A 19,868-nucleotide genomic window follows, 5' to 3' on the forward strand; every position below is an offset into this window, starting at 1 on the left:
CATGATTTTGTGGACCTCAGACAGGACCCCCTCAACTTCTGTCTTTATCATGTAAATAATCATAATCTACTTAACCTCTCTTCATAGCTAGCGCCCTCCATACCAGGCAACATCCTGGTGAACCTCCTCTGCATCCTCTCCAAAGCATCCACATCCTTTTGGTAACAAAGTGTGTAGCTGGATGAACACAGCAGGCTGAGCAGCATCTCAGGAGCACAAAAGCTCTGCAGTTCCCATTATCACTGATCACATCCTTTTGGTAGTGTGGCAACCAGAACTATACACAGTATTCCAAATGTGGTTGAACCAAAGTCCTATACAACAGCAACATGATCTGCCAACTCTTGTACTCAATACCCCATCCGATGAATGAAAGTATGTCACGTGCCTTCTTGACCCCTCTGTTGATCTGCGTTGCCACCTTCAGGATACAATGGACCTGAACTCCAAGATCCCTCTGTGCATCAATTTTCCATTTACCAAATGCCAAGTTTTATCTCCATAAAACCCCTCCCTCCATTTAATGTGACATAAGGTAGCAGCAATGCCTACCAGGTAGTTGAAGAGAATGTGGGAGGTCTGAGCTGGCATGTCTCCAATATTTAACAGAAGTTTTCGCAGCATGTAAATCAGTTCATCCTGATAAAACAAATCATCATTTCACAAAAAAAACAAGTATATGATTTCCTAACCTGATGATTATTTCAAACGACTTATTAAAATAGAGAAAGGTATTACAAATTTATGTCTCAACACTGTGTTTGAATACTTGATTTATTGGCACTGTTGCAAAAGAGTTAGAGTGGCATGGCAGTTCAGTGGTTAGCACTGCTGCCTCACAGCGCTAAGGACCAGGGTTCAAATCCACCTTCAGGCAATGGTCCGTGTAGAGTTTGTACATTCTCCTGCATCTGCGTAGGTTTCCTCCAGGTGCTTCCATTTCCTCCCACGGTCCAAAAATATGCAGTTTAGGTAGATTGGCTGTAATAAATTGCCTAGGGTCCAGGGAAATGCAAGCTAGATAGATTAGCGATGGGAAGTGGCAGGGGGTTCTGGGCAGGTCTCTTTGCAAGGCCAGTGTGTACTCGACAGGCCAAACAGCCTGTTGCCACACAGTTATGATTCTATGAAATCTATCCATTAGAATTAGAAAGTTATACTGATGTTTTTTATGAAATTATTATTCACCAAATTCCATATTATTAAAACGTAAAAGGATGTCTAACAAAATTGAAGCTCATAAAATAAGAGGGTCAGCATCGTTTGGATAAAAATATTGGCTTAAGAACAGAAAACTGCCAGCTGTAATAAATTGCTATTTTTCATATTGGAATGGGAGACAATGGTTATGCACAAGAGTGCTTGAATAGTGATTTAAAAAAAATATTTTGTGGATATTGGATTACAGAGTCAAGCTTCAAAATTTGCTAATAATATTAACTTAGAGATGTTGTAGTCACTGTGGTTAACATCATTGGACTGCATCAGGACGTAATGGGTAGGCAAATGGCCGTTGAATTTAGTACATATTTTGAGCTTGTATATTTTGATAGAAGGAATAGTGATAGACAATAAGATATGATGGCACACTTCTTTAGAACATGCATGGACACAGGTGCATGTGCATAGCCTTTTGAAAAGGGAAGGGCATTAGCAGTTAGTAAAGCATATGTTATCATTAGCTTCATAGTTTGAGGTATTGAGCAGAGAAGTTATGCTGAACCTTAAAAAAAGGCTCAGTAGTTCTACCACATCTAAAGTATTACATCCAGATTTGATGATCTGAAGATCTTTGAGAAGGCGCAGAGAAAAGTTCTGGAACTTTTCAAGGGGTGAGTACTTTTAATTGCAACATCAATTTGGGTATTATGGGATGGTTCTTCTTGAAATAAATGGGACTGAGGCGAAATCTCTCATCGGTGAATGAGGTTATGATGAGTTTAAATGTGGTAGACCAAGAAAAGCTATTTCTATTAGGTAATGGTAAAAAGACTAAAGGAACACAAATTTAACGTTCTGGCAAGAGTTACAAGGGGATTAACTTTTTAATGTATTTTTGTGCCAATTTCCTGGAACTTGCTGCCTCTGAGCAGTGGAAGAAGAGATGATCGATAATTTTAAAAGGTGTTTGGTTAGACACTTGACAGAAATACACTTTCAGGGCTTGAGGACACAATGGAGGAATTGAGCTGACTGGAACCAATAAACTATAATTATTTGAAAATGAGATCCTTAAGCTGTACACAATTAAAAAGTTGCAAAATTAATATTTTCACATGGGCAAAATATCAATTCATTGCATTATTCAAGTACGCAACAAGGGAAATGTAGTATTCTAAGTATATGCTGGACACAAACAACTTTGACCAGGAACTCAATTCCGAAAAGCATGGACAGGTTGTTCTATAAATATAAATGGATTAAAAAAACAATCAAGAGACACAAGCTCACCATTTTCTGACGTCTAGGTGATGTTGCTTACTGTCAACGTGGACTCAAACTTTAGCCTATAGTTTAAATTCTACACCATAGTTTTGTACATTGGAAATTTTAATTGCATTTAAACATCAACTAATTTTAATTAATTTATGTATTATTTAATATTAACATACCTTAATGTTGGGTTAGCATTTACTATCTAGTGTAGTCTCAGAGAAGTAAGAATCTACTCCTTCCAAGCCCATGGTTTTCAAACAAACAAACCAGCATAGAATGAATTTTAAGTCTTTGGCTTGCCTGGGATTTGAAAAACTTGGTTGTTTGATCCTCCAATTGGAACTGGAAGTGTATGGGAAGAACTCCACACAGTGAATATGGAATGTAAAATAAGTGACAATATTTGCTTTATTACTTCTGAAGTGAATTCTATTACCTGACGATTGCTAATGGTGAGTTTCTCCAGAAAATGGCGCAGGACGAGTGCAGGGTCTTCAATCAAACAATTCCACAGCACCTGTTGTGCTACAGCACTCACTAAAAATGAAAGGAAGACATGTGCTCATTAATGTTAAGCACAAAGCAGTCATGTCATCCAATAATACATTATAGAAAGGAAGACTTTGTTTCAGCCAAATTATGCAGGCTAGTAACCTCTATGGCACATCATGCTGGAGCATGGTGTACTGTCAGAATGAAGTCAACCGACTTGCTTACAGTCAGATATCATAGGAAGCTCCTGTGTCTCCTCTCCTAACAGCTCCACTAAGTTGGACTCTTAAGAAACAGATGAAGATTTGTGTCTTAAAAGATCCATAAGAATTTCTAAAACCAGCCAGGCCAGTCTTCTAGTTCTTTTATTCTGCTGGTGTGATAGTAGATGTGCAATCTGAAGTATTACAGTCTTGCTCATGTGCATTTCAAAATAATTTTGTCTTATCACTGGTGGCTATGGCATCCACAATGTTGGTTCTTAGCTCCACATTCATTCGCTCTACTTATTAGCTTTTCTTTCCCTCTTAAAGAGGCTCCTTAAAGCAAGCCTCTCAACCAAGCCTTTAGTTGTCCTCCTAATATCTCCTTCATTGACTTGTTTTGATTTTTGCTGATTATGTTTCTCTGATGTGCTTACGGACATTTTTAGGTGTTAAAGTTACATAGAACTGCATGCTGTTGTTGATTATCAGCTAGCCTTGGCATTAGCTGAGGCTACAAACATAAAGTCAATATAAAAGTTGTATAATGTGACTGTTCTGAAAGGGTTAATATTGGAGATAGCATTAAACTGCACACAATGTGATGAGGAGGTAAGGAGTGGGGTTGGGAAAAGGTAGAGCATCTTAGGATTTCAAAGAGAACAGGCATGTTATCTGAGGTCCCCTCATAATCTTTGTAACAAGGGGCTAAATTTTATTGAAGTAACCATAAAATGGCGCAGGACGAGTGCAGGGTCTTCAATCAATAAAAGTGAATAAAAGTGATGAACTTAGAGCATGGATCAGTACCTGGTGCTATGATGTTGTGGCCATAACAGAGACATGGGTTTCTCATGGGCAGGAATGGTTGCTGGATGTTCCAGGGTTTAGAACATTTAAAAAGAATAGGGAGGGGGGAAAAAGAGGAGGGGGTGTAGCACTACTAATCAGAGAGGGTATCACAGCTACAGAAGCTTCCATTGTCGAGCAAGATCTGCCTACTGAGTCAGTATGGGTGGAAATTAGGAACAGCAAGGGAGTAGTCACCTCGTTAGGGGTTTACTACCGGCCCCCCAATAGCAGCAGGGAGATTGAAGAAAGCATAGGTCGACAGATTTTGGAAAAGTGTGCACGCAGTAGGGTTGTTGTAATGGGTGACTTTAACTTTCCTAATATTGATTGGAACCTCCTTCGAGCAGAAGATTTGAATGGAGCTGTTTTTGTAAGGTGTGTTCAGGAGGGTTTCCTAACGCAGTACGTTGACAGGCCGACGAGGGGAGAGGCCATTCTAGACTTGGTGCTCGGAAACGAGCCGGGGCAGGTATCAGATCTTGTGGTGGGAGAGCATTTTGGTGATAGTGACCATAACTGCCTCACATTCTACATAGCTATGGAGAAGGAGAGGATTAGGCAGAATGGGAGGATATTTAATTGGGGAAGAGGAAACTATGATGCGATTAGACATGAGTTAGGAAGCATGGACTGGGAGCAGTTGTTCCATGGTAAGGGAACTATAGACATGTGGAGACGGTTTAAGGAACAGTTGTTGGGAGTGATGAGTAAATATGTCCCTCTGAGACAGGCAAGAAGGGGTAAGATTAAGGAACCTTGGATGACGAGAGCGGTGGAGCTTCTAGTGAAAAGGAAGAAGGTAGCTTACAGAAGGTGGAGGAAGCTAGGGTCAAGTTCAGCTAGAGAGGATTACATGCAGGCAAGGAAGGAGCTCAAAAATGGTCTGAGGAGAGCCAGGAGGGGGCACGAGAAAGGCTTGGCAGAAGGAATCCGGGAAAACACAAAGGCATTTTACACTTACGTGAAGAATAAGAGAATGGTCAAAGAAAGAGTAGGGCCGATCAGGGATAGCATAGGGAACTTGTGTGTGGAGCCTGAGGAGGTAGGGGAAGCCCTAAATGAGTTTTTTGCTTCTGTCTTTACGAAAGAAACCAACTTTGTAGTGAATGAAACCTTTGAAGAGCAGGTGTGCATGCTGGAATGGATAGAGATAGACGAAGCTGATGTGCTGAAAATTTTGTCAAACATTAAGATTGACAAGTCGCCAGGCCCGGATCAGATTTGTCCTCGGCTGCTTTGGGAAGCGAGAAATGCAATTGCTTCGCCACTTGCGAAGATCTTTGCATCCTCGCTCTCCACTGGAGTCGTACCTGAGGACTGGAGAGAGGCAAATGTAATTCCTCTCTTCAAGAAAGGAAATAGGGAAATCCCCGGCAATTATAGACCGGTAAGTCTCACGTCTGTCGTCTGCAAGGTGTTAGAAAGGATTCTGAGGGATAAGATTTATGACCATCTGGAAGAGCATGGCTTGATCAAATACAGTCAACACGGCTTTGTGAGGGGTAGGTCATGCCTTACAAACCTTATCGAGTTTTTTGAGGATGTGACTAGAAAAGTTGATGAGGGTCGAGCTGTGGATGTGGTGTATATGGACTTCAGTAAGGCATTTGATAAGATTCCCCATGGTAGGCTCATTCAGAAGGTCAGGAGGAATGGGATACAGGGGAACTTAGCTGCTTGGATACAGAATTGGCTGGCCAACAGAAGACAGCGAGTGGTAGCAGAAGGAAAATATTCTGCCTGGAAGTCAGTGGTGAGTGGAGTTCCACAGGGCTCTGTCCTTGGGCCTCTACTGTTTGTAATTTTTATTAATGACTTGGACGAGGGAATTGAAGGATGGGTCAGCAAGTTTGCAGACGACACAAAGGTCGGAGGTGTCGTTGACAGTGTAGAGGGCTGTTGTAGGCTGCAGCGGGACATTGACAGGATGCAGAGATGGGCTGAGAGGTGGCAGATGGAGTTCAACCTGGATAAATGCGAGGTGATGCATTTTGGAAGGTCGAATTTGAAAGCTGAGTACAGGATTAAGGATAGGATTCTTGGCAGCGTGGAGGAACAGAGGGATCTTGGTGTGCAGATACATAGATCCCTTAAAATGGCCACCCAAGTGGACAGGGTTGTTAAGAAAGCATATGGTGTTTTGGCTTTCATTAACAGGGGGATTGAGTTTAAGAGTCGTGAGATCTTGTTGCAGCTCTATAAAACTTTGGTTAGACCGCACTTGGAATACTGCGTCCAGTTCTGGGCGCCCTATTATAGGAAAGATGTGGATGCTTTGGAGAGGGTTCAGAGGAGGTTTACCAGGATGCTGCCTGGACTGGAGGGCTTATCTTATGAAGAGAGGTTGACTGAGCTCGGTCTCTTTTCATTGGAGAAAAGGAGGAGGAGAGGGGACCTAATTGAGGTATACAAGATAATGAGAGGCATAGATAGAGTCGATAGCCAGAGACTATTTCCCAGGGCAGAAATGGCTAGCACGAGGGGTCATAGTTTTAAGCTGGTTGGTGGAAAGTATAGAGGGGATGTCAGAGGCAGGTTCTTTACGCAGAGAGTTGTGAGAGCATGGAATGCGTTGCCAGCAGCAGTTGTGGAAGCAAGGTCATTGGGGTCATTTAAGAGACTGCTGGACATGTATATGGTCACAGAAATTTGAGGGTGCATACATGAGGATCAATGGTCGGCACAACATTGTGGGCTGAAGGGCCTGTTCTGTGCTGTACTGTTCTATGTTCTATGTTCTATGTTCTAATATTAGTTTTGGTGACTTCCAGTGCAGGTTTTTCTCTGTGAGGCCTAGCAGAATTTCTCATTCTATCTTCCTAATCTTATCTCATTACCCATATGCCACACACCCAAGATACTGAGCTCATTGTATTTCTCCTCTTGGCATAGGTAGGAGTACTCGCCTCTGCTGGAGTTGAGAATTATCAGATCAGCTATGACCCCAATGGAATGGCAGAGGAGACTAAATATGCTGAATGGTCTAATTCTGCCCTACATCTTAAGGCCTAGTTTTGTCTCATCATTCAACATTTGGTTGAAACATGTTTGTTCCTCATATTGAGAATCTATTTAGGGCTGATCTCCTATATCTGTCCCAAATTTCTCATCAATGTCCACATTGTTCAGAGCTTGGCAAGATTCTGCCCAATGTCTACCGCACTGATGTAACTTGTCGGTGAGCATTCTCATGCAATAAACCACTTTTTTTGAAAGAAAAAACAAAACCTATTCTCATTAAGACACACTTGGAAAGAAGTGTTAAGAAAAATGTTTTTATATCCCCCCAAGAGGGTGTTAGGAACCTGGAATTCACTGCCTGTAAGGGTGGTAGATACAGAAACTATCACAACATTTAAAAAGTATTTAGATGTTAATTGTTATGCCATGGCATAGAATGGGCCAAATGTTGGAACATTGGACCAGAATAGGTAGGTGGTTGCTTTTGAGCAAAGCTGACTTGATGGGTCAAAGGGTTTTTTCTATCCTGTTGACCTCAATGACTCATGGTTTTCTTCTACCACCATATACCAATTAGGCCCTTAGACCCAGTCAAGGAGAAGGGGAGCTGGCAGCAAACAACTCCAGCCACAAACTGGTGGTGATTGACAGGGTTGGTTAGCTGGATGTTTGGCTTGTGACGATGCTAAGTAATGCCACCAGCACGGGTTCCATTTCTGTAATGGCTGAGATTACCAGGACGACTCTGCCTTCTTAACCTCCTACTTCACTTGAGGCATGGTTACCCTCAATTTAAACTCACCACCAGTCACGTCTGTAATGAGGGAACAGCCTATGGCCATCTTGGACTATGGCAACTTTCACTTCCAACTTCTCACATGTTGCAATAAACTGGCATTTACTCTTCAATGTTACATAATGAGTACTTTCTGAATCTATGTAGTCAACTCTTTCCCTATCAACGTAAATTCAAAAAACGTCCTTATTAAATGTAAGGTAGTTGACATTGTTAAAAATCACAGTGCATTGACTCTATATTTTTAAATCAAAACTTTAACCTCTTAAAACTAAAACTGGAAGCTTTTAATACAACTACGCTGGAAATTCTTTCAGAATTGAGCTTTACAAATGACCAAAATAAAATCCCTAATGCAAAGCAGAGATCGATGTATACCAAATGATTACAATATTCTTGCTTTCCACTATCGTGTGATGTGGAAACTGATGATCGTTTGGAATACTTACCACATGATAACTATTAAATTATACTGATTGCGCAACTTAGCATGTAATTGTTATTTATAACCTTGTTTTCTTAAAAACACAGTACACAGCTAATTAAGATACAGTTAATTAAAAACAGATACCTGCCACTCCATCTTCTCGTACCTCTCCATCCTCCATGAGATGAACAATTGGCAGCACAGCAGCACAGATGCATGCAGGAAACACAGCCTGGGGAGGCTGTATTACATGATGTGTTGGAGTATTTTCTGTGGCATCTTCCTCATCTGCTCAGAAAATTTAGATACCAGTTTCACAGATTATATAACTGAGATCTTCACACGTGAAGGAACAGAGCAATCTAGCTGCTTCCTAGTACTTTGTGAAACATGATCTTGGCTTACCTTCAGCACTGACTGCTGACCGCACTGACCATACTGAGCCTCGACGGAATGAATAATTTCTATGGGATGTACTGGATGTGCAGGAAGGACTGACAGACAGTCGGCGGGACGCTAAGTTGGCGGCATCTTCAACTGGCAAATGTGAGGAAAATCAGACTTTTTGGTCAGTGAATTAAATAAATACAAATTCACATTTTTAAGATACAATTAAAATAGGTCCTTCTTCGTTATACTTCTTTAGTATTTATTGCCATTGTAACAAATTATGCACATGTTGTTCATCATGATACTTGAGGGCAGTTATCCCTACAAAATTCATTCAACAGTTTACCTCAACTTCGGTTTTCTCTGATTTTGCTTAAAACTAACTTTTGAATTGAATCCATTGCCTTGCCAAAAAAATCATGCAAAAAGCTGTGTATGTCATATTTTCAGATACCATCCGTATTCCAATTTCTGTAGTTTCCATCCACCAATACTGCTTTCTTTGTGTTGAGTTTAGGGCTAATCTAATTATCACTGGCAGAGAATAGATCACTGATGAATCTAAATAGAAGAGCCACTTATCTCTTATAACAGGACAGCTTATTACACAACGGCAATTGGTAGCACTTACGTTATTAGTCTCTCACAATTATGAAGAAATCTCAGGAGCTATGCATGATAATATAGCTGCTTCTTTCAGATATTTGCAGAGATCAGAATGGCCTCCACTCAGAGATTATGTGACATCACCAGATTGGCTGGAGCTCTATGCAACATGAATATTAACTCCTTCAGAGCCATTAGTTTATGGAACAGTGTCATTAAGGTTTTCTAAGCTATGCAGCAATCTCATAAACATTTCCCAGGCCGTGGCTTAATTCATCAAGCAAAGGGGCTACATTTGGTTTTATTGGGAACAAAACAAACATTTATGGATGATGAGAATATGAAAAATCAAGACTTCGACAATTTCTGGTTTGTAGAGAGCTTAGCATCAGATTATTTTAGAATTAAAAAAATCAAAAGCATGTTAATAAAGCAAAGAAGATTATGACAAAAGACTTGCAGTCAACATAGAGGGAAATCACAACATCGTCTGTAGGCATCTAAAGTCTAAAGGCATGGTAAAATGAGGAATAAGACCAATAGGGACCAAAGACAGGATTCGAACACACTGGTCCAGTTTGGGTTCTGCCAGAGCCATTCAGCTCCTGACCTCATTACAGTCCATTCAAACATGGACGAAAGAGCTGAATTCCAGAGGTGAGGTGAGAGAGTGACAGCCCTTAATGTCAAGGCTGCATTCAACCAAGTGTGGCATCAAGGAGCCCAAACAAAACTGGAATCAGTGGGTATCAGCGAGCAAACTCTCTGGTGTAGGAATCATACCCGGCACATAGGAAAACGGTTATGGTTGTTGGAAGTTAGTCATCTCACCTTCCAGGACATCTCTGCAGGAGTTCCTCAGGGTAGTGCCCTAGGGCCAACCATCTTCGACTGTTTCATTAACGACATTCCCTCCTTCATAAGGTCAGAAGTGGGGATGTTTGCCAATGATTGTACAATGTTCAACACCATTTGTGACTGTTCAGATACCAAAGCAGTTCAAATTCAAATTTAACACGATTTGGACAACATCCAGGCTTGAGAACTGACAAGTGGCAAGTAACATTCATGCCATGCAAATTCCAGGCGTTGACCATCATCAATAAGAGACAATCTAACCACCTCCCCTTGATAGTCAATGGTGTTACCGTCACTGAATCCCCCACTATCACGATCCTGGGGTTTATCTTTGACCAGAAACTCACTGGACTTACTACATAAACACAATGGCTACAACAGCAGGTCAGAAGCTTGGAATCCTGCAGCGAGTAACTCACCTCCTGACTCCTCAAAGCCTGTCCACCATCTACAAGGCACAAGTCAGGAGTGTGCTGGAATACTCCCCACTTGCCTGGATGAGTGCAGCCCCAACAACACTCAAGATGCTTGACGCCATCCAAGATGAAGCAGCCCGTTTGATTGGCATTACATCCACAAGCATCCACTCCCTCCACCACGGTTAGTTGCAGCAGTGTGTACTATCTACAAGACGCACCGCAGAAACTCACAAACGATCCTCATACATCAACCTTCAAACCCATGAACACTTCCATCTAGAAGGACAAGGGCAGCAGATCTATAGAAACACCACCACCTTCAAGTTCCCCTTCAAGACACACACCATTCTAGCTCGGAAATATATTGTCGTTCCTTCAGGGTCAATATCCTGGAATTGCCTCCCAAATGGCATAATGGGCCAACCCACAGCAGGTGGACCACAGAAGTACAAGAAGGCAGCTCACCACCATCTTCTCAAGGGCAACTAAGGACAGGCAATAAATGCTGGCCAGTCTGCAATGCCCATATCCCACAAATGAATAAATAAGATAGTGGGGCACTGCTAAGGTATTAAATGAACGTTTTGCATCTGTAATTATCAAGATGTAAGGCTGCTGAAGCCATAGCAATGTCATTAGTAAGGTTCAGGAATTATAAGAAAGAAATGTTGGACAGACTGTTGGTACCTTACGTTGACTGGGGAAAGCTGCATCTAGGGGTAGTGAAGGTGGTGAGAGTGTACAATTACAGGCGCACTGGTCATAATCATTCAATCTTCCCTAAACTCAGGTGAGATGTCAGAAGCCTAGATAGCAAACAGTAAGTATCATTGTATTGATAAATTACCGGAGGGCAAGTAGGTGGTTAATGAAGATCAATGCAGAGAAGTGTGAAGTGAAACTCTTTGGTGGGAAGAACATGGACATAAAAATAGAAGATATGGGATATAATTTTAACGGCTGTGCAAAAGCAGAGGTACTTGGATTTATACAAATGGATGTAGACTGTATTTATACATGCATACAAACCACTGAAGGTTGCAGGACAGGACAGAGCAGTTAAGAAAATATACAGTATCCTAGGCTTTAATAATAGTGCATGGAATTCAAAAGCATGTACCATGTACGGTTCTGAGTGCCACACAATAGAGAAGGGGTGTGAATACTTTAAAGAGAGTACATTTATAAAAGTGGCAGAGTTGGGGTGTGTAGTGTGGGTGTATTGGGACGTGGGGCTGTGGTGTGTGTGTGTGTGTGTGTGTGTGTGTGTGTGTGTGTGGTGCATGGGGGAGTGTGGGGGGGTTGTGGGTGTGTGTGGGCAAGTGTGTGGGTGTGTGTGGGCAAGTGTGTGGATGTGGGGTGTCGGTATGGGCGATGTGTGTGTGCGTGCGCGTGTGTGTGGGGATGTGGGTGGGGAAGTGCGAATACTTTAATCCTGCAGAGTTACTCAGTTGATAGTCAGTTTACTCACGTGTTTAAAGCACATTTTTCATAAAGGAGTTATTTTTGAATTTACGGTTGAAACCTAGTGAAAGTTTCTTTTGTTTCAAATAACAATAATAAAGAGAAACAAACTGACTATTTCCGTGACTGAGTAAGTCATTTTCACTCTAGGTACAACTTGTGGCATAGTGGGTCTTGATTTCCAGCACTGTCCCCTCACCAACAAACTCAGAATTGGAAGATGTAGGCTAATCAATATCCCATGAGGGAAGAATGTGAACACGTTATTTTGAGAACATGGTTGAGGGACTGCGCAATGAATCGCATGAAGGGCTACCTTCTTCCTCGAGTTCAGGTGGAGGAGTGTTGGTTGGCTCATAGCAGGCCTCTTGTGTCACAGGAATGGCTGTGATCAGGCTGGCCTCGCGACCGAGTCGCTTCTTCTCCTCTTCCTGCTGCAAGTTCTTCAAAATATGCTCAGCTCGTTGGTGGGACCGGGAAACTGCGCGAGCAGAAAACGATTTCTGTAAACAGGTTGTATGTTGAGATCATTAAGACGGAATCTTTTAGCACTTTTGGAGCAGATCAATTACATTAAGTATTTCAAAAGCGAAAGAGCCCGTTGCTATTTTGTTTCCAAGTCATTTCAAACACAATGTGAGAGTATGACATGATATGTGAATAGTAGAATAGAAACACACCTCAGGCTAGAATTTTCCTCATAGGCCTGGCAACCCTATTGCCAAATTCAGACAGGGGTCAGAAGTCAGCAGAACGTGGGAAACAGTCATCTTTCATAAAATTCACGGCCCTGGGGCAGGCTCACTGCCCAAATAAAAATTACCAGGGGGCTTTGAAAGTTAGTGGGCCGACCAGGATGGAGGAGCAGGCTGCAAAGGCAGAGAACTAAGGAAGAGAGTGTGACAAAACAGGACGTGCTCTCTCCAACATTTTCAGTTGCTGTGTAGATAAAGACCTTTGCAACCAGGAAGCACATGTAAGGATACAGCCTGTAGCTACCCAACTCAGGAAAGGCCTTCAGGCCTGTGTTGTTCCCTACCCTGTACTTGCCTTCCACCTTATATGGCCTGCAAGAACCTCAAGACCAACTTCAAAGTCCCATTCAACCTCAGAATGGGCCATTAATTACTTTACTCGGATGTGACATCCCAGCCACATTGGGAGTAATGTGTACAGTTCTGCTCACCCTGGTATAGGAAGGATGTTATTAAACTGGAAAGGATGCAGAAAAGATTTCCAAGGATGTTACCGAGTTAGGAAGGCTAGAGTTAAAAGGAGAGGTTGGATAGGCTGGGCTTTTTTTACCCCTGGAGTATAGGCGGCCTTATTAAATCATAAGGAGTACAGACAAGGTAAGTAGCGATCGCCAGGGTGGGGGTGGGTGGGTTCAAAACTAGAGAGGTTTAAGGTGAGAGGGGCAAGATTTAAAAGGGACCTGAGGGACGACTTTTTCTGCACAGAGGGTGATGCATATGTGGAATGAGCTACAAGAGGAAGTGGTAGAGACAGGTACGGTTGCAACATTTAAAAGGCATTTCGTTTCTGTGCCATATGGCTCGGTGATTGCCATGTGAGAATGGGGTGGAGGGGGGGGAGGGGAGGGCTGCACAGGCCTCAAGGAGCATGAGTTGATGGGCAAGACCAGGGCTGGAGAAGCAAACCAGAGAAATGAGGCCTGGACTAGGGCTGGAGAAGGTGGTGCTGTTGGGCCAGGCCTGGAGAGACACACAGGCTGAAGGGAAAGTTTGGGGGGGTGGGAAAGAGAGGAGGTCAGGATGCAGGAGTTGGGATGATATGAAACGAGAGAAAAAGAAATAGAGACTGAATGGATGGCTGCTGGCATGGGTTGGGTTCAAATTGTGGAATTCAGATGACCAACAGGGAGGCTGCAGGCCTGGGATCAGAGAGAGATAGATGGAGGTTCCAAGAGCAGGCAGAGAGAGGAGCTATGAGGTCTGTGGAAGGAGGAGGTGGAGGTGGGGTCGTGGGTGTGGAGGAAAAGAGAAGCAGCAAAGGGGAAGAGAGAAGGTAGCTATAAGAGTGTAAGAGAGTACTAGGCGGTGAGAGAGAAAGTGAGGCTGCAAGGTGGAGGGAAATACAGATGGAGGTTGCAAGAAGAAAAGAGGAGGATGATGCTGTGAGAAGGTAGAGGTTCGAGAGGATGCAAAGAAAGGCAGAGAAACAGGGAGCTGTAGGATGGCCCAAAGAAGGAGAGGAAAGACTAAAATTGAGGAAGGGACAGAGATGCTACAGTAGAGAAATAGAGATCTTGAGTCCCATGCATTCTGTACATTTCTTGTAATGAATGCTTTATCCTTAAAATATGGTACTTTAGACATCACAGCTGCAATCCAAATTTGAAAATTATAGGTGTAGCATACGAAGGCCCTGGTACGCACTCTCAAAAAACAAGATTCCACATGAAGAGAACAAACTAATACAGTTATCCTTCCTCCCACAAGGCACTTAGAAACAAACAGTTGATTGCCACCATACTTATTAAATGACATTTTCAGACATATAAGGTCTTTATTGCTTCATAGAATGGGCTGATTTTGCAGCTTCTTAACATTGACGGGAAAAGTGAAATAATGTATGAAGTTGAGACTTCATTTTAAAAATGATGTTAGCCCAATAACACTTACAGACTGATCTTCACTGATTGGATCCTGTACACGGCCAGTGCTTTGGGGAACCCAAGGTGGGTCAAACATTGGTACCGATGGCATACCCAAAATTGGAGAAGGTAGGGTGAAGTTTATACTTGGTGGTGGAATCTTAAAAAAGATAAACCAAGAAACAATTGGTAAAACAGAAGATAGAAAGTTCACATTTATTCATGTGTACATTTGCCAAAAAATCCCAATAATTTCAACCTGATTTAAAAGATTTCATCTTTAACAATGCACAGTATTGAAAAAGGCACATCTAGAAATGTGAACAGTCAAAGAAGTATTTCAGAGACAGTAGGAACTGCAGATGCTGAAGAAGCTGAGATAACACGGTGTAGAGCTGGATGAACACAGCAGGCCAAGCAGCATCAGAGGAGCAGGAGGTTTTGAGCCTAGACCATTCTTCAGAAATGGGGAAGACTGGGGGGGGGGTTCTGAAATAAATAGGAAGAGAGGGGAAGGGGGATAGAAGATGGATAAAAGAAAAGATAGGTGGAAGGAGACAGACAGGTCAAAGAGGCAGGGATGGAGCCAGTAGAGGTGAGTGTAGGTGGGGAGGTAGGGAGGAGATAGGTCAGTCCTGGGCGGATGGACAGGTCAAGGGGGTGGGATGAGGTTAGTAGGTAGGAGATGAGGTGGGGCTTGAGGTTGGAGGAGGGGATAGGTGGGACAGGTTAGGGAAGAGGGGACGAGCTGGGCTGGTTTTGGGATGCAAAGGGGGAAGGGGAGATTTTGAAGCTTGTGAAGACCACATTGATACCATTGGGCTGCATGCAGGGTTCCCAAGCGGAATATGAGTTGCTGTTCCTGCAACCTTCGGGTGGCATCGTTGTGGCACTGCAGGAGGCCCAGGATGGACATGTCATCTGAGGAATGAGAAAAGGAGTTGAAATGGTTCATGACTGGGTGGTGCAGTTGTTTAATGCGAGCCAAGCGTGGGCATTCTGCAAAGTGGTCCTCAAGCCTCTGAGAAGGAGTGGCTAAAGTAAAAATTAGACCTTCACAGGATGAGAAGGGGGATTTAATAATAGTACATAAAGAAATGGACAAGGCATTGAACAGGTATTTTATGTCAGTCTTCACAGTGGAAAGCACAATTAACATGGCAATAATTGATGAGGAAGAGGTTATGGCAGGAGAGGACCTAGAAACAGGTCGACAAGTTTTCTGGCCCTGATGCAATACACCTCAGTACTAAAAGAGATGGCTGGGGAAATAGCAAATATGCTCATTGTAATTGGCCAAAATTCACTGGACTCAGGGTGGTTCCAGCAGATTGGAAAACAGCAAATGGAACACCATTGTTTGAGAAAGGAGGTAGAAAAAAGCAGTAACCATCAGCCCATTAGCTTAACTTCTGTCGTGGGGAAAGTACTTGAACCTATAATCATGGAAGAAATAGCAAGACATCTGGATAGAAATTGTCACATCGGCAAATGCAGCATTTGTTCATGAATGGCAGGTCATGTTTAACTAATTTACTGGAATTCTTTGAGGACACTACGAACACAGTGGATGATTCAGAACTGCTGGATGTGATGTATTGGGATTTCCAGAAGGCATTTGACAAGGTGCTGCATAAAAGGCTGCTGCATAAGATAAAGGTGCATTGTGTTATGGGTAATGTATTAGAATGGACACAAGATTAGTTAACTAACAGAAAGCAAAGAGTGGGGATAAATGGGTGTTTTTCTGGTTGGCAGTCAGTAGCTAGTGGTTGGCCTCAGGAATCAGTGTTGGGAAATTGTTTACAATTTACACAGATAATTTAGAGTTGGGGACCAAGTGTGGTATGTCAAAGTTTGCAGATGACACTAAAATGAGTAGTAGAACAAAGTGTGCAGAGGAGACTGAAAGTCTACAGAGAGATATAGATAGATTAAATGAGTAGGCCAAGATCTGACAGATGGAATACAATATTGGTAAATGGAAGGTCATCCATTTTGGTAGAAACAACAGCAAAATGGACTATTATTTAAATGGTGAAAAATTGCAGCATGCTGCTGTGCAGAGGGACCTGGATGTCTTTGTGCATGAACCTCAGAAGGTTGGTTCACAGGTATAGCAGGTAATTAAGAAGACAAATGGAATATTATTCTTCACTGCTAGAGAGATGGAGTTTAAAAACAGGGAGGTTATATTGCAGCTGTATAGGGTGCTGGTGAGGCCGCACCTGGAGTACAGTATACTGTTTTGGTCTCCTTACTTGAGAAAGGATATACTGGCACTGGAGGGGGTGCAGAGGAGTTTCATTAGGTTGATTCCAGAGTTGAGAGGGTAGGCTTATGAGGAAAGATTGAGTAGACTGGGACTATACTGACTGGAATTTAGAAGAATGGGGGAACGGGTGACTCTTATAGAAACATATAAAGTTGTGAAACAAACAGATAAGCTCGAAGCAGCAAGGTTGTTTCCACTGACGGGTGAGTCTAGAACTAGGCTCAAAATAAGGGGGAGTAGATTTAGAACTGAGTTGAGGAAGAACATTTTCACCCAAAGGGTTGTGAATCTGTGGAATTTCCTGAAGCAGTTGAAGCTACTTCATTGAATGTTTTCAAGGCATAGATAGATAGAGTTTTGAATAGTAAAGGAATTAAAAGTTATGGTGAGCAGATGAGTACGTGGAGCTGAGTAAACAAAAGATCAGCCATGATCTTAGAGAATGGCACAGCAAGCTTGCCAGGCCAAATGGCCTACTCTTGCACCGATTTCTTATGTTCTTGTTACGTTCTTATGTTCAAAGATATTCAATGTGAGAAGGGAGGCAAGCAACGGGAAGTCATGCTGTGACAAGTAAAGATACAAAAGATGGATCTAGAAGAAGCTTCAATGAAAAGTGTAAAATCATACTAACAGTTCCCAACTGAAAAGGTAGGAACAATAGTTATGATCCGAATTAACAAATTCAGTCTTGATTCTGGAAAGTTGCAAAGAGCTTAATCAAAAGATGATGTGACATTTCTTCAGCTGAGCTTTCTTACAACTGCATTGGAGACTGAGGGCAGAGAATTCAGAGTAGGAGCTGGTTAGGAGCTCAGGGTCACACAGGTAGATTGAAAGCAGGCAATCTCCCAATGAAGAAGAGATATTAAGACAAGCAGTTAGTATAGAACTTCATTTGCAAGAAATACAATTGCTGTTTCACCTGAAAGAAATATTTGAGACTATTATAGAGTAAACGAGAGAGGTTAAAAAGAAATGTACTTCTTTGCCTAAGCTTCTGGAGGAAAATATCATTGGCACTATAGATGGTGATTGAGGAATGGACAAAGGTACCAGTGAGAAAGCAGTCCCTTTGGAATGCTGAAAGGAAAGAGAGAGAAAATATATTTGGTGGTGGCATCAAATCAAAGTTGGTGCAGAGTGGAGGATGATCTTTTGAAACAAGAGGTTGGTGGGTTGGAAGCTTATCACAAGGGAAACCTCATCATTGTTTTAGGGGAAGGCAAAAGGATGAGAACAAAACTATAGCAAATGGAACCGACATACTCAGGGCCTTGTCTACCACAACATAAGGGAATCATCCATTCAGGAAAAATGAAGGCACACTACTAAATTAGGGCGATTTGCAGTGGCTTAGATTTTGTTTGATTGCAGGCAACAACTTTAATTTAATCTCCAGTGCCAATTTAGAACAGGTTTTCATCTATCTTTGCAGACATAAAACCACTGAACCCTGGTAATGACCTCCTACAACCTCTTCTGTCAGGCATAAGATACAGAAGCCTGAACGTACACCCAAGCAGGTTCAGGAACAGCTTCCTTCTGGCTGTTATCAGACTGCTGAATGGACTCTAGCCTGAAATAATGCAATCTACAATGTAACCCTTAAGTCTTAAGGGTGTATGCCTTAAGTCTTTTTGAACTGCACATCCTTTGCTTGCTGTACAGCTCTTAAACAAAGCTTTTCACCTTATTTCGCTACATGTGACAATAAATCAGTCAATCAATTCCTGGGAGTCCACATCTTCCAGAAAATGCTACTTCAGTAATGTCGCCACATTTGCTTAAGTTCTTCTTCGTACACTTGTAGGCATAGAAGTGTGCACATTGGGACAGATGCATTGCAGATAGAGAAAACTGGAGAAAGGAAGAGAATCCTCATAATAAGTTGGGGTAAGAGGAAGCATGTTAAATGGAATTGTGCGGAATCAGTGGGTCTATAATAAGTAATAGTCAACAGCCAAATCCCAGAACAGATGACGAAGAAAGTGAGGTAGGGAAGTGAAGAGTTGGTGATGGATCAGAAAGGTAAAGGAAGGTTGGAAATTTAAAGCCAAGTTGGTGACAATTTGGATAAAATTAGGAGATGGCATCCATCGATGTTCCGGGAAAACTGAACATGTGGGTTGCAGATCCCAAGTAGGACTGGAACACAAAATGCTCCACATATCCTAAAATGAGTCAGGCATAGCTAGGAACCGCATGGGCTCCCATTCCAATAGTTTCTGTTGGCAGAAAGTGAATGAAGTTAAAGGAGAAGGTACTCAAACCTGTGAAGCCTACCTTAAAGATCTGCTGAGCACCTTCTTCCATGCGTGGCCAAACCTGGTATCTGAATCTCCAGAGTGTATTAAATTTCACTATGGCATTAATGCGTTGTACTGCTTCTGGATGGTGAAATTCAGACATCACCATATCTGACACAGCATCAGGTATTTTAACAGCGCACAGTAGAAACATGGCAGCTGTAGGTAGCAAGAAGAAACATTTTACATTTATTTAACATTTTTCATAATATTAGCACAGCCTGAAGTCTTTTCCAAATAATGAAATACTTTTTGAAGTGTAATCATTGCAAACAGGGCAGCCAATTTATGTTCAACAGGATCCCACAGCAATTCATGAGATAAATGAGACCATTTGTGGGTTAAATGTTGGTCAGGACACCAGCGAGAATCCCTCTTTTCTTCAAGATAGTGCCTCCTAGTAGAATATTTTACATGCAACAGGTAAAATACACCGTGACTCAGTTTAACATTTCATGTGAAAGACGGGACTTCTGACAATGCTATACACACTTACTAAATGCCATTCTGTGCCCATCTTTCTGAAGTGGGACTTGAACAGACAATCTTCTGACACTGAGAGGTGAAAATAAGTGGATGCTGACCCATTATATTGCTTACAAATAATTAAACAAAAAATAAACAAATCCTTCAGAGCTTATTCCCATGAAAAAAACTTTATGCCATGACAACAAAGTGTGCAACTGGATGAACACAGCAGGCCAAGCAGCATCTCAGAAGCACAAAGGAGCACAGATGCTGCTTGGCCTGCTATGTTCATCCA

At 42.2% G+C, this 19,868-nt stretch overlaps 1 protein-coding gene across 8 annotated transcripts in view; it reads right to left on the reverse strand.

Moving 5' to 3' along the window:
- LOC125454231 (protein unc-80 homolog) overlaps nucleotides 1-19,868 on the reverse strand; it is a 246,595-nt gene that overhangs the window by 88,166 nt on the left and 138,561 nt on the right. For all 8 annotated transcript variants that reach the window (XM_048534782.2, XM_048534788.2, XM_048534790.2 and 5 more), the window contains 7 exons: nucleotides 19,083-19,264; nucleotides 14,550-14,681; nucleotides 12,221-12,407; nucleotides 8,573-8,704; nucleotides 8,312-8,455; nucleotides 2,873-2,973; nucleotides 553-639 (listed from right to left, as the gene is read on the reverse strand). In XM_048534782.2, coding sequence (XP_048390739.2) covers nucleotides 553-639; nucleotides 2,873-2,973; nucleotides 8,312-8,455; nucleotides 8,573-8,704; nucleotides 12,221-12,407; nucleotides 14,550-14,681; nucleotides 19,083-19,264 — 965 coding nt within the window. The remainder of the gene's footprint in view (nucleotides 1-552; nucleotides 640-2,872; nucleotides 2,974-8,311; nucleotides 8,456-8,572; nucleotides 8,705-12,220; nucleotides 12,408-14,549; nucleotides 14,682-19,082; nucleotides 19,265-19,868) is intronic.

Source organism: Stegostoma tigrinum, chromosome 7 (assembly GCF_030684315.1).
Source record: "Stegostoma tigrinum isolate sSteTig4 chromosome 7, sSteTig4.hap1, whole genome shotgun sequence".
NCBI classification, from domain to species: domain Eukaryota; kingdom Metazoa; phylum Chordata; class Chondrichthyes; order Orectolobiformes; family Stegostomatidae; genus Stegostoma; species Stegostoma tigrinum.